At 35.3% G+C, this 15886-nt stretch overlaps 1 protein-coding gene across 9 annotated transcripts in view; it reads right to left on the bottom strand.

Moving 5' to 3' along the window:
* gli2a (GLI family zinc finger 2a) overlaps positions 1-15886 on the bottom strand; it is a 91771-nt gene that overhangs the window by 28253 nt on the left and 47632 nt on the right. For 8 of the 9 annotated variants that reach the window (XM_048193519.1, XM_048193517.1, XM_048193515.1 and 5 more), the window contains exons 3-4: positions 12404-12506; positions 1665-1867 (exon numbers count right to left, since the gene is read on the bottom strand). In XM_048193519.1, the coding sequence (XP_048049476.1) occupies positions 1665-1867; positions 12404-12506 (306 nt within the window). Of the gene's footprint in view, positions 1-1664; positions 1868-5880; positions 6397-12403; positions 12507-15886 lie in introns of those variants that run through there. The other variant, XM_048193523.1, reaches the window with a different exon arrangement.

Genomic DNA, 15886 nt, shown 5'->3' with positions numbered 1-15886 from the left:
CCAATTTAGACTAAGATTAGCAAGGTATTTTATGCAAATCATTGAATTAATCACCTGTAATTCTTTTATTCGAGACCTTTTAAAATGTAGTAGGTGAACTGCTGGGAACAAAGTGTATATGAAACTGTCGAAAAAAGGCTTTTTAGTTTTTATTTGGATTCATTCAAGCTCAATTCCTTCCATTATCTCTGCTGCCATTTATTCACCAACACAATCTTTTCCACATTGCTTATTTAAGTGTGAAAGCAGAGCCATTACTGCCAAGAGATTGTACTTGGTGACTTATCTCTAGTTTGGGCTGCTCGTCCAAACCTGTTATAGTAACAGGGCTGAGAGGACAATGATTTTGGCAAGGGAGATAATGTGTGGGAAATTGTTTTGTTTCTATTTGCGTATTCAAGCTTACATGCCAAGTAAGAGCAGGTCTACAAAAATGTTTTTTTAGCATACTAAATGTCCAGGTCATTGACACAGTAAAGGAGATAAACAATGGTAGAGAGAGCTTCTGTGGTGTTTGAGTTTGTGGAGGAGCAGAACCATTAGCTTCTTTCCTCCTTGACCAATGTTTGTATTTTTCCTCCTAGATATACTCCCATAAACATAAAATCCATTCTCAGGTGGTACGATGGGTGATTTGAAAGCGCTCTTGGATTTATACTGGCACTTATTAGCATGTTTTCATTGAGGCATTATTGTAGAAACACCCTGGTTGTTCTGTCAGGATGGTTCAGCCAAAAAACAAAACAAAACAACAAAAAAATATATTTACTCACTCTAATGACATTCAAAACCTGTGTGACTTTTTAATGTTTTAAACGAAGTTAATGTACCTGGCTGACTTTCGTCTTTTTAGCTCAAAATAATATGTTAGATAAGATGTTCAAGCCATAAAATGAAAGTGAATGTTTCCCAGGAGCCGTCAAGTGCCAAAAAACATAAAAAGCACAATAAAAGTATTATAAAAGTGCTTTGTTACTATCTTTCCCCACACATTATTATCATATGGCTTCAGACTATTTGGATTACACCACATGAATCACATTTATAGTGCTTTTAGTCATTTTTGAAGCTTGGCCACCATTCACTTCCATTATATAGAAACAAGCAATTTGAACGTTTTGCTAAACATCTATTTTTGTTTTTCATAAAAGAAAGAAAGTCATATGGATATAGAAAGACATGAGGGTGAGTAAATGAATATATGAATTTATAGCTGAACATGCACTACTATTTAAAAGTTTGGGGTTGGAAAGAGGTTTAAATGTTTGTGTCTTATCTTTAACAAGGCTATATTTACTTGATAAAAACAGTAATATTGTGAAATATTATTGCAAGTTAAAATAACTGTTTACTATTTTATTCCTGTGACGTTATTCCTGATTACTCCAGACTTCAGTGCTCAAGAAACATTCTTTATCATCAATGTTAAAAACAGTTGTGTTGCTTAATATTGTCACGGAAACAGTGAATAATTCCCCCCCCAGGATTTTATGATTAATAGTAAATTCAAATGAGCAGCATTTATGTGAAATAGAAATATTTTATAACACTATATAAGTCTATATAAGTCACTTTTGAATAGAAGTATTGATTTCTTACTGAACGGTAGTGTATTTGTCAACGACAACAGCACACTGGTACATGGAGAACAATATGACACTCACCATCAGCAGGGCTCAGTCCTCGTGCTGCAGAGATCATGGAGAGAGTGGGGCTGCTGTGGACTGATCGCAGGTAGTGCTCCATGTGTGGGTTGACATACGGGTGGGGTGGGTTGAAGGGGGATTCTCCGGTAGCTGCAGCGTGAGGCGATAGTCGGATGAGAGAGATATCAGAGATAACTGGACTGCCAGCTAATCCATGAGGTCTAGCAAAAGACAAAGAAAAAGAAGACAATTAGTTTCTTACACAAAGACAAGCTGCCACATAGTTTAAGTGCTTAAGTGTAGTGTAATTAGGGACCCTCTGTGCAAATCCATGTCTTAAGTTCACACAAAAATACTTTTCACCATCACTATCTTTATCACTGTCAGTGACAGACCTTAATTACTTCACACTTAAAACAAGCTCAGGACTCATTATTAAAGTCATCAGGAAATTTAAAAAAAATGACCAATTACTTCCTTAAAGGTGCTAAAGAGGATGTTTTGTTTTATACATTTTTGCAATATTACTTGAAACTGTCTTTACTAACTGATAAAAGACTATTTATTAGGTGCACTGAAAGGAATAATATTAATATACATCATCTGTGCACGAGGTAGGGCCTTAAAAACATCAGCCAATCGTTTACGCGATCATCGCGTAAACGATTGGCCCTCTGGCTTGTCAATCACTGCCGTGACGTTCCTTGTGAGAGACCTGCACGGATTGGCCCTCTGGCTTGTCAATCACTGCCGTGACGTTCCTTGTGAGAGACGAGCGCGGCTGTGCGCTCCAGTAACTTTCCACACTCCACAGGCGCTGCATGCAATGTTTTTGTCAGGAGACAGGAATAACAACTGCAGATTATGAGTTACCTGCGGTGAGTCCGACATAATGAATCCACAAACACGACACAGCGAATGCCGGTGGTAAACACTCATGTTCCAATACTCGTGCACGAGTTTTGGGAGGCGTTCTCTTGAAATGAGCTGTGAAGGAGGGGGGCTGTTCTTACGCATGCGCTCATTTCAAAAACTCAGTAACAGTCTTTGGATTCTCAGTCGACGAAAAAATCCTCTCTATCACCTTTAATGCATATTCCTGATTTTATGGTGCATGATTCATCGACTTTCCTTTTTAGATGACATCACATATCCGTCTGGCTACCTTCTGCTACCTAACAATTCAACACATTTCTGATGGATAAAATCAAATCTCACCCAAGATTTTTTCTCCTTGAATATGCAATTTCACTTTGAAATATGTTGCATATTAAAGTAAAATAAAGAATTAAAATGGTTCATAAACAGTGTGATTCAGCAATCTACACTTATAATTTAACAAGATAATTTTATATATCTTCATTTATAGAGCTTTATTTTTCTTACCTTATCGGCAAATTGTTGTTTTTCTTGTTTTAATGATGTTTCGATGTTTTAAAAAATGTATTAAAATTATATACATGTATACACACACAAATATAAATAATTATTATAAATATTTTGTTTTATTTATTTTATATCTCTCCCTCTCTCTCGCACACTATATTCTTGACTGAACTAGGATTGCTAGCGAACAACTTCAGGTCCAAGTCAGGTCCAGATGTAACATCTGGAAGCACCGATTGGGCCAAAGGGTCTTTATGGACTGGGTTTAGGCTTCAGACCTTTACTGTAAAACTGGTCATGTTTTTTTTTTTTCCTCCACAAAACCCAAACATAGACAAGCTACTCCTCCCTTTGAGCCTGAGGTAGTGAACAAGTCGAAACTGAGAGCGCTGTAGTACATGGTTGGTTGCAATGTTTGCGTGGGATGGAAGTCTCTGAAGACACACAAGCCTGAAGTGTTATGATGAGTCTGCTCTCATCTAATACCCCCCCCCCCCCCCCCATTTCTCAGTCACTGTTTGAAGAGGCTGATGTGTAGAACAAGATAATGGGGCAGAAGTTCACAGATAGCCCACAGGTCATGGCGAGGATATAAATGTGTCACGTCTTGGCAGGTATCTGCACCGCCCGCACGCCAGTCCACAGAACACCAGCCAGGAGGCAGCTGTAACTCTAACATTTCCTGAAAGTAGAGAACACATCTCTGATCTTCTGTAGGACTTTGAAGAGCTGTTTACATGTGGTTCCCTCAATGACATATTAGTGTACAGTGGTCCTACATTTACATTGACACATTTAGTAAACGCTTTTATTCAAAGTGAACCCATGACCTTGGCATTGCTATATTGCCATAATCTACTGTTTGAGCTAGCGGAAGGTCATGAAAGAAAAAAACTGGTCATTATTGCAAAATAAACCCAATGATGTGATCTGGACCCTGATGTCAAACTGATGTCTGACTGGCTAATGCTGTGTTTGACCAATCAGAAGTATTCCAGAAAGCTCTTTGTTGCAGTTGAGTCCCTAAATGGACCGCTCTTGAACACAGAGGGGATGTCAGACAGTGTTAAATAAAGCAGACCTGTCTATGTCCCCATACTACTTCACTTTCCACTGGGAGAGGAAATGACCATGCGTATGAATCAGAGCTTGCGTTCCACAAGGGTGTGTTCTGCACTTGGGCTGCAAATTATGGGGGATGGGCGGTTCTTCTGGGGATTTGATGGCAAGCAGACTACAACTATAGCTACACATTCATTTTGTATCGAGGAAAATTAGACCGTACTCAATGGGGGAGGGAATAAAAAGCCTTTGCCTGAATGAAAGGGGAATGTTTCTTTTATAAAAGTGTAGGTTGTTTGACATGTGAATGAAGAGGATTACAGATTGCCTCCATCAAAATGCATTTAGTTATGTGCCAAATACTTAAAGTAACAGTTCTGTCATCATCTACTCACCAGCATGTTTTTCCAAACCAAGAAGATGTTTAGCAGAAAGTTCAATCCTGCTCTTTTGCATATGAATGAAAGTGAATTGTGACCAGGGGCTGTCAAGATGTTTCGTTACTATGAAGACTACTACAAGATTGCAAAAATGACCAAAAGCACCTTAAAAGTATCATATAGTTAAAATGACTATATTCTAGGGGTGTAAAGGCAGAAACACACCAAAAAAAAAGAGCAGAGGACCAACTTCAGCCAATGGTGCAGAACACACTGAGAAAACTTAGTCGGCTGACGAACAAAAACTGCCCACTGGCCGACCATCGGCTTGGTGTGGTCCTGCCTTTAAAATACACAAAACTGATGGTTCAGTACAGCAGGGGGAGTAAAATTGCTTTTTTTTTTTTTATTAAACAGTAGTTTACTGAACAAATTGTCTCTGTCTTTGAATGAATTCAATTATAAGTTTCTTAAGGATAAAAAAAAATGGCAACACTTTAGGGAACACATATAAACTATTAATCACGACTTTTCCCTCAATAAACTCCTAATTTTCTGCTTATTAATAGTTATTAAGGTAGTTGTTAAGTTTAGGTACTTGGTAGGATTAAGAATGTAGAATAAGGTCATGCAGAATAAGGCATTAATATGTGCTTAATAATTACTAATAAACAGCCAATATTCTATTAATATGCATGCTAATAAGCAACTAGTTAAAAGACCCTAAAATAAAGTGTTACCAAAAAAAAATATTTCTATTAAAACTGTAAACAATATAGGGATCCCTTACTTGCACATTACTATAATAATAAAGGTTCAGAGCCCAAACTATAGTAGTCACTCATTTGAAGTCAACATTTCATCAAAGTTGTCCTTAGTTCTTAGGACAGCTTTGACAAACTTTTTGATCCACTTCAAATGTTGACCACTGTATTAGCCTAAATTCAGTTGCTATTTATTTTTAGATATTATCAAATAACAAATTGTATGCAAACTTGTAAACTGCACATAAGGCAGTTTTTGCATTAACTTCTAAATCTAATTATAAAATTGTGTTTTTACCATACAGTCCAAGGTTTTTACTTCAATTTGTTGTTGAAATATAATAATTTACACAGTGTCTGACATTTTCATGATTTATTTAAACATACATTAAATAATCAAGACATCACTAACAAGTTAAGTAAAATATAATGAATATATAGGCTTATATAGTACATATATTTAGCGTAAGAGTTCATTTCTCTGGCAAACTAACAAGCTGTGGACACACCTGAGTTAAATGCTATGTGGACACAGTGTTTACAAGCTGTTTTATTGACGTCTTTCTACCATTGAAACACTAATTGAGCGATTACTCGAGATATTATACATTTCAGTAAGATGTACTGTATCTTTCAACATACCTTCAGATGTTCATTCATGTTTATTCTGTATTAAAGAGGAAGAGATGATCATGTTCACTCACGCCCTGAACTGCCGCTTGAAATGAGACGCCTGTATAGGGATCTGTTACGCCACATTAAAGAGAGTCAAAACGGCCTTTTTTGTTTGAATTTCGTGATTAAATTGACAGAATTTAAAAGATGACACTTTGTTTCTTATCGAAAGTAACAAAACACGGAGCTTATTGCGATTAATGGTGGTTAGGCTACAATTGTATTCGTCATGTGGATAAGATCCAATGGGCCAGAGCTAGGCGGGGCGCGTTCGTATGCCATGAGAGTATCGAGGGTCGTACCGTGGGTGGTGTATCGTGGTTTTCCGGTTCGGTTTGAATATTGTTACATCAAATGTTCCCTCTAAGCTGCGCGCGTGCGCGGCCGCGCAGAAGAAATAATTGCCGTGCAGAGAACAGAAATGAAAATGATTGTAGTAGTTTAAATGAGAAATAATTGCAGTGCTCTGGACAACCGCTATAGAGTTATTGTCGCTATAGAGTTGGAACCGGTGAATGCGGTTTACAGGTTCCAGAGAAAGAGAACGATTGAGCGCATGTGAGCTGGCTGGCCCTGAGCCAAATCAGTCCCGGTAAGAATACTGTCATGTTTGCGGACTAAATACATCAATACGAGAGGCAACGCGAAAAGAAAAGAAATGTGAAATAAAACGTCATGTTTTAATGAAAAGTGGTGGAATTACACTCCCACCACAGGTGTAGGTTGCAAACTCAAAATACATAAGTACCTCAGTTTAAATAGATTTTTGTGTGTGGTGGTGTGGGTTTCAGGGATGTTTAGATAACTATAAACGAGTTAACGTTCACTTTTCTTAAAAATATTTAGCTATCAGTGTAAATGCTTCAGTTTGTTTTCACTATATAATATATTAAAACAAATGGAAGCATTTAAACTGATATAATACTGTATATCAGTTTAAATACTTAAATATTATATTATATTTTATTATATTATAATGTAAACCTAATAAAAAAATTGATCTCACAAGGGGATTGTTTAAGGGCTCCTTGCCACGAAAAATCTTGAAACCTCCTGGTATATAAAATCTGTGAGATTCATAAGCAATAAACATGCAATTTTGATGGTTTAACACTGTATGTTGCTAATAATTGACTGTACAAAAACACATTATGGTTGTCCCAAACCATCATTGTAACTGCTCATATTATATTATTATAAAGAATTGAACTGTCCTGCAGGAGGATAGAAGTTATTTTTTAATAGAATTTCTTGGTAAAGACTGGTACAGTTAATACAGCAATGTGAAAAAATCTCAAGTAACCTAAAATGTGCTTAATTTAGTGACTGAACTGCTTGTTTTCAAACATATTATTTAATAAATCACTAAGTTACATCAAGCGTCAAATAAAATAGAAACGGCACATTAAAGTAATGTTACAGTTGCATGATAAAACCATTTTTTGTGTGTGTGTTTACGTTCATTGTACAGGTCTGATATAAAGTATCAACAGAGAAAAGTTTTGCTCAGCGAGAAAAAAAAATTGAGGGAACATTGGTTACATCCCTACTATATCCTACGTTTTCTTGAGCTTTGTGTGTGGAACAAAATGCAATTTAATTTGCTATTCATTTAAAAAAGATGTGATGTTGATGATGCCAAATGGCACTGGTTATTATGTGGCTTGTAAATGTTGATGCATATGCACATATTCAGATTACATACAAACAACATTTGAGAACCAAGGGGAAGAATTAACTTCAGTAAATAACTTAAATTTTGGTCTGTTTATCACACAAAGCTTATCTATGACTTCATAAGACTTTGAAGAGATTCTTATGAGAAATTATCGCATTTATGATACATTTTTGTAGCTTGACAGCCCCTGATTACCATTCACTTTTACTGTATGCAGCAGAGTGAACATTTTGCTTAACATCTCCTTCTGTGTTGCACTGTAGAAAGACTACAGGTTTAAAATGACATGAGGGTGAGTAAATGATGACAGAATTTGAAACCATTGCTTTAATACATGCATTTTTCAAAAAGGGATAAACCGTTTTTTGTACACTTAATGAGATGTGAGCAAGGCCTACAGTGACTATCTGAATGGCGGGTATCAGATGCATTATGCTTGGCACAGTCTGGCTTCATCTCAGTCTCTCATTTATACCATCTCTGTTCGGAGGCCAACCTGCACCCAGCCGGAGTCGTGCTCAGTTTCCAGTAAACGCCTGCAGACTACCAGGCTTGTCCTGTAGCCAACTTTCTGCCATCAGCCTCCTTGAAAGGATAGCCATAAAGACGTCTCTGTTCTTGAGGAGCTGAAAGAAAACAGACTCGCCATACACAAACCACCAAATCCTCCCCCCATTTGTGGAAGGGGAGGGGGGTGTAGAAGCAAGTGCTCAAAATTAATATTCGCCTGTAATAGTGCAATGATTTTGCAAACTGCCAGCAAAGATGTGTTATCTGTATGTGGCCATAAGCATGTGTTGGTTGTCATCTTGACCACTGACAACATTATGAAAACAGATGGCATCACCACAGAAAATCTCATGATGGTTATATTGTAATACTTATTGTGACCATCAGTGTCAGTGTCCCAAACTGAACATCAACGGATGTCAATTAAAATGGTTAATTAACATACACATATATAAAAACGTGTATTTGATGCAGAAGTCAGCTTTCCAGAAATTGCCTTTTAGGAGTAGGAGAGCATTCTTTCTTAATGTACTGATACTTTACACACTTTTTTTTAATATTTATACTCTTTTTGTCATTTAAAACCCCTGACTAAAGCTTAAAGCCAACATGAAACACCATTTGCAACCCTCTTTACTTTTGTAAAACAAATCATGCAAAATAAGTCCAGCAATGTGCATTAAAAAAGTAAACAGGACAAATTTTGATTTCATGCTAACTTTAAGCATAATGTCATTATGAATTCTCAGCATTTTTGGCACATAATTAAAGATTTGGGGTATTATTTACAGTGGTTTTGAGGTCTTTCCCGCAATAACTGAACTACTATGGGAAAGTATGTCAACAACAGTGAGAGACAACTCTTAAATATACATAAACACATATTAACCCGGTTTTGGGTACATTCCCACATTTCTCAGTGTTTGCCAGACAGTCAGAATCGACAAGACAACATGTCAACGCATAAATAAATCAGGAAAACTGCTCTGGGTGTTTGAACCCTCAATAATAAGCCATTATTTACAACTTTACCTGTCAGGGGATAAGAAAAAGTGGGCCCCTACTGACAAGAATGATAACCAAGGTCTTGTTGTTACACCCTCTCTCTGACAAGATGGTACTTGAACAGTTGAGGAGACCTTAGTCATAGACAGGGTATGTCATGGTGCATTTAGAGAGCTTCTTCTTAATAGCTACCTGTCATTTTAGAAGTCTTCCATCGTAGCACCATGGGTGGTACCAGCCCATAGTAACGAAACACAATAACTGTCTCCATTTGACATTCTTTTTAGTGTCTGTATTACTAAAAAAAAAGCGTCAGCGACTGATGCAACAATTTTGTGAATGTAATACTGTTACCATCATATAGCAGTCACTAGCAGTGTTCCTGGTGACCTAACTGTTGTTTATATGTCTGCAAAGTGCAACATTTATATATATATATATATATATATATATATATATATATATATATATATATATATATTATATATATATATATATATATATATATATATATATATACACAAATGTTGCACTTTGCAGACATATAAAGTTTGGAACCAAAAGTTTGGAACCACTAAGATTTTTAATGTTTTTAAAAGAAGTTTCGTCTGCTCACCAAGGCTACATTTATTTAATTAAAAATACAGTAAAAAACAGTAATATTGTGAAATATTATTACAATTTAAAATAACTGTTTTCTATTTGAATATATTTCACAAAGTAATTTATTCCTGTGATGGCAAAGCTGAATTTTCACCATCATTACTCCAGTCTTCAATGTCACATGATCCTTCAGAAATCATTCTAATATGCTGATCTGCTGCTCAAGAAACATTTAATGTGTACAATTGTACAAAATATTTGTGTACAATATTTTTTTTTCAGGATTATTTGATGAATAGAAAGTTCAAAAGAACAGTGTTTATCTGAAATCTAATCGTTTGTAACATTATAAATGTCTTTACTGCCACTTTTGATTGATTTAATGCATCCTTGCTGAATAAAAGTATTCATTTCTTTAATTTCTTTTCAAAAAAATAAAAATAAAAATTCTTACTGACCCCAAACATTTGAACGGTAGTGTATAATGCTACAGAAGCTTTGTATTTCAGATAAATGCTGTTCTTTTGAACTTTCTATTCATCAAGGAATCCTGAAAAAAAAAGTACACAACTGTTTTCAACATTGAAAATAATCATAAATGTTTATTGAGCAGCAAATCAGCATATTAGAATGATTTCTGAAGGATCATGTGACACTGAAGACTGGAGTAACGATGCTGAAAATTCAGCTTTGCATCACAGGAATAAATTACTTTGTCAAATATACTATGTAATATACTATAAATATACTATGTCAAATGAACTACCTGAATTCTTCTGTGAACCTCATAAAATGTGATTTCATTCAGCAGGCTGGAAATATTCAGAATATGCATATCCCCTGCTGACTCCAGAGAGAATATCAGTATGCCACATCTCTGGTCAGGTGCTCTGATTTAGATGAATCACATCTTATCCCACAGAGACTGCAGTTAACTGCCATTGGGGCAGCCGTGGGAACCTTTTCCAAACTCGATGCATGCTCTCCAGTCACTCCCTTTCTCTGCAGTATTACTGCAAGTCCAGAACTTACAAACATGCATTATTTACCATCACATTAACCAAAGATATGTGCAAAGTTTCCCCTCACTATATAGAAATACTTATTAGATTGGACAACTTCTTTTTAGTACATTCATTGGTTTGAAAAAATGTTGGGTAGTGCTCGATACCACTGCAATCTGTTTTCCAAAAAGAAAAATGCTTTTGAGTGAATAAGGAAAGATGTGTTTTTCTCATTCACTCTACTGTCATTGAGGTTCAAGGGAAGAAAAGCTAGACTCTGAATGCTAATTGCTCTGTTTACATGCTGAAAACATTTAGACATTCATCTTCAAGATTTGTCAACTCTTCCTATTTATGCGCATGGAGAGAGATTTGATTGCTTTGGAAGAGTTTTCGGCAAACACATATCTGCAGCACATCTGAATATACAGAAACCACTATTTTTATCTGCAGGTCACAAGTCAAAACATCACAACTGGCAGTGTTATACGACAATACATTAAGAAGTGAATATTGAGACAAAATGCTGCCTCTGCAACACTGTAATGGCATCAATGAATGAATCAGTATGTTAGAACAAATCGGTTGAATTAAATGACTCAATTATTGAGTTCTTTGTTGCTACCTATTGGTGTAACAGTGTAACATACAGAAAAAGACATTGAAAAATCCCTTCTACCAATGCACAAATCTAATTGTATTCATTTATTTCGCAAATGTTTGTCTAAATGTTCCTCTAACAACTATTACATATGGCAAAGATGTATATCCTTAGTCTTGTATCATGAATCATTCTATAGGATCCGTTCACTAAATCAGACCCTTGCCACTACACCTCCAAAAGATAACACTGTGCTTAATTTGCTGTGCAATATACATGTAATTAGGTGAATTGAGTACAGGCAGTGAAAAGGACAGCTAAATCAAGGTCTTGATGAATTAGGGGGCCTCTGTCAAGGCCAAGTCACATTAATCAAAGAAGCCAGAGTACACAGAGAGAGAGAGAGAGAGGGCAGGAATTTTCTTTCTCAGGCTGTTCTAGCTCCTCTGATAAATTGTTCTAGTGTAGATGGGCTCACAGTATGTATAGCTATCACTGATTGTTCATCATCAGGTTAGTCTATGTATATGTGAAAATTTGTATATTATTTTTTCTATTATTTTAAACATGAATGTGAATGGCTGACCTGATAAATAAAATAAAACATTTCAGAATTTCTTATTATTTGGTTTGTCTCTTGCTTTTAATATTATTTTTATACAGAAGACTTTCTTATCATTCCCAGATTTAAACAGCAAAACCTGCCAAAATTGTTTCAGTAAATGCCAGACTCACAGATGCTGTCCAAAACAATGAAATATTACAAGGATGAGAGATGCTAACATTCTGTCAGCTTTATACTAAACACCCGTTTTGTCTGCGATATGAAACTGCTTGAATCATTGGCATCTGGCATTCTCACTACTTGGATGTTTGTTCTCCATGTGCTGCACATCTCCAACTAGAGCTGAACAATCTTTCAGGCGGAAGACAAACGGCTGTACTGGACCTGACCTGACCACGGCATGTTCTGAATCTGCTTTATACTGAAGATGACTCAACAGATTATTTCTCATTGAGACTTGATTAAAGATGATTCCATCAGTGCAGACAGAGGAAAATTAATGTCGAACTGTTAAACAAACTTACCCATGCATGGGGTGCAGAGGGTGTGGCTCGTAATGGTACCTCCCCTCATGGTGTCGCATGTCGATCGGAATCGGCGTGTGGAAGGTTGAGAATAAATGAGGAGCTATGGAGTCAAGGACAAAAGAGAAAAAAGATAAATAAGAGGACAGAGACCAATATACAATATGGCTGTTTTATGCATAGCAGCTGTTTCAAAAATAAAATAAAATAAAATAAAATAAAATAAAATAAAATAAAATAAAATAAAATAAAATAAAATAAAATAAAATAAAATAAAATAAAATAAAATAAAATAAAATAAAATAAAATAAAATAAAATAAAATAAAATAAAATAAAATAAAATAAAATAAAATAAAATAAAATAAAATAAAATAAAATAAAATAAAATAAAATAAAATAAAAAAAAAAATTTTAGAATCACTTCAATACTATTATAGTTTTTATTAAAGGGTTAGTTCACCCAAAAATGAAAATTCTGTCATTTATTACTCACCCTCATGCCGTTCCACACCCGTAAGACCTTCGTTAATCTTCAGAACACAAATTAAGATATTTTAGTTGAAATCCGATGGCTCCGTGAGGCCTCCATAGGGAGCAATGACACTTCCTTGTGGTTTAATATTAATATTATAAAGCGACGAGAATATTTTTGGTGCACCAAAAAAAAGAAATAATGACTTATTTAGATTCATTTATGATCTGATGCTTCCTGAAGCAGTGTTTTGAAATCGGCCATCACTAAATAAGTCGTTATTTTGCGCTCCAAAAATATTCTCGTCGCTTTATAATATTAATATTGAACCACTGTACTCACATGAACCGATTTAAATATGTTTTTAGTACCTTTATGGATCTTGAGAGAGGAAATGTTATTGCTCCCTATGGAGGCCTCATGGAGCCATCGGATTTCAACTAAAATATCTTAATTTGTGTTCCGAAGATTAACGAAGGTCTTACGGGTGTGGAACGGCATGAGGGTGAGTAATAAATGACAGAATTTTCATTTTTGGGTGAACTAACCCTTTAAGTTTCAATTAGTTTTATCTTCATACTTTCAATTTTTATTTTAATTTTAGTTAAAGTTTTAGTCATTTTGTTGTGTTTTGTCATTTTTATTAGTTTATATAAGGTTTATGTATTTTTATTTCAATTTTAGTTTTAGTTATTTTACTACATTAAGTTAAACTGGATGAAAATCAGAAATGTTTATTTGGCAACTATCTGAAATAAAATAAATGTAATTTATTTCAGTTAACATTTATTGTATTTCAAGTAACAATTTTCTTTGAACGGTTTTAGTTGTATTCAACTACAATAACTGTTCAAGCCACATTAAACACAAACATAAAACATAACACCATAGAAATAACAAGAAAAGGAGAAAAATAGTGTCCTGGAAAACATTCTTGTTCAAAATGTACGTGTTCACAAAGTGCTATGTAGCCTACTTTTAAGCCAATTTGAAGTACAGTGTTGTTAGCTTAGCAACATGCTAATGTCAAACTATGTATGATTCAGTTTACTTGCAAGGCAGTTTACTAGATTTTAAAAATGAGCTTACAGACGATTTGTCAATATTAGTGGTCTTACATGTGCAATGAGTGAATTACAGTTTCTCATGATGAGTTTTTATTTGTCTGGGCTAAAAAAAGAGGACCAAAACATGTTCTTCCTGTCATAAAAAGGTTGATTGCTTTAAGGAGGTCTTGTTAAAAACCAACATGCTTTCATTAATGACTGGAACCTACTTGTGGTGGTTATAGATCTTTGAGTAAGCACTGTCTGTGCCTTAAATGTGTGTTTATCATTACTACTTGTTCTTAATGAGCTCCTGAGGCTATTTTTGGATTGACTCATCATCTCATCTCCTGTGCGTGTCTGTCTGTGCCCATTCCTCGCCTGTATTAAAATTCTTGGGCATCACATGCACCGGTGAGTTAGACTTGACCTGAGAACATAGACCATGGGGGTAAAGTCTTCAGATCATTATCTCCTCCTGTGAGGAGATCAGAGTAGATCAGGGTGGGGAAGGGCCACAGGGGCCTCTCAGGGGCCCATCAGGAGGACACCTATATGAGTCAGCATTCCTGAGCTGCCGCTTTCACTCCAATCATCACGGTGACTGTCAAGCATGCATTATTCCAATTCAAGACTAAGGAACGTGTCCAACAACCTGGGGAGAATTCGCTGAAAGGTTTTCTGCACAATATTTCATACACCACAGGGAATGAGACCAGTAACAGTCAAAAATTTGGACACGCCAACTTGGACCATAAGAATGTTATGTTATTTACTGTAAGTATGAAAAAGGCCCATCAATTAATAACACAATCACAATCCTGTACAATGAAGAAATGAATCCTGTGGTAAACAAAATGGACCCTTTTATAAAATTGCTGTAATCCAAGTATCCTTAAATTAAATATTAATATAAATATTATTAAATTCCATTGCCAAATGCATACTAATTTTACCCAGTTTACGAAGAGTACCAATAAATCTACCAAATATAAAAAGTTTTATGAATAAATATATTAAATATGTAATTTAATATGTATAAATATACAATTATATTATATTAATGATCCTACAAGTTTGATTAAACCATCAAAATATGATATATTTTTTAAAAATATTTGAAGTATGAGGGAAGAATAAAACATTTAACGTTGGTTAAGGTATTTATCATACAAAATTATTTGGGAAAAAGACAAACTACAGCTACATGTTTTATTTTACTACGCAAAAAAAAAAAAAAAATTGCAAAGAAAAACTAAGAAAAATAAAAAACTAAGATTTTAAGCTGAAATATAGGCACATTTTTGAAACCAAAGCTTCACAAAAAACTGAGTATGTTAATGTACTTTGTGAGCCTGCATTAGATTTTAATGTTGGTATTTCCAGTGGAATTTGTCCTGGAGAAATGATCAACTCTTCAACCCCTTCATCACTGTCACAGCGGAAAGTACAACTGACAGGTAAGCAACCTACTTTATAACGGCAAATGCAGGGAGGGATTGATGGTGTGATGGCTTAAATCCATCTCAAAAGCTCAAAGTGACTGGCTGCATACTTTCAGGCTATAGTAGTGTGTTTTTCCTCGCCAATTAGGTGGACTCCCTTTCCTTGGTGAGTTGGATATTGAGAGGCATTTCTCAAATCCTGGTGTAGAGGCCAACGTAATGAGGGCTTGCGTGTAGGAGAATAAGCATGCATATCCATAACATATTCATTGATGCTTTGGCCAAGTGTGCAGAATGTCAGCACTTGAGAAAGCCTTTGGAAACTCAAGGGATTCCTGTGCATTTCAGAATGATGGGAACTGGTGCTGTAAAGCGTGGAGGATCATATATGAGCTAAAACGCTTAGTAAGTTGTTCATTACTCAACTCGGTGAGAGAATTTTTTTTTTGAAAAATGTCATATAATAGTCATTCTCTGGATGGCAACCACTCCAAACACAACAACTGAGTAGACATCAAT

Source organism: Megalobrama amblycephala, linkage group LG6 (assembly GCF_018812025.1).
Source record: "Megalobrama amblycephala isolate DHTTF-2021 linkage group LG6, ASM1881202v1, whole genome shotgun sequence".
Classification (NCBI taxonomy): Eukaryota; Metazoa; Chordata; class Actinopteri; order Cypriniformes; family Xenocyprididae; genus Megalobrama; species Megalobrama amblycephala.
Note: the sequence above shows the minus strand (reverse complement) of the source record. Positions and strands in the feature narration are given on the sequence as shown.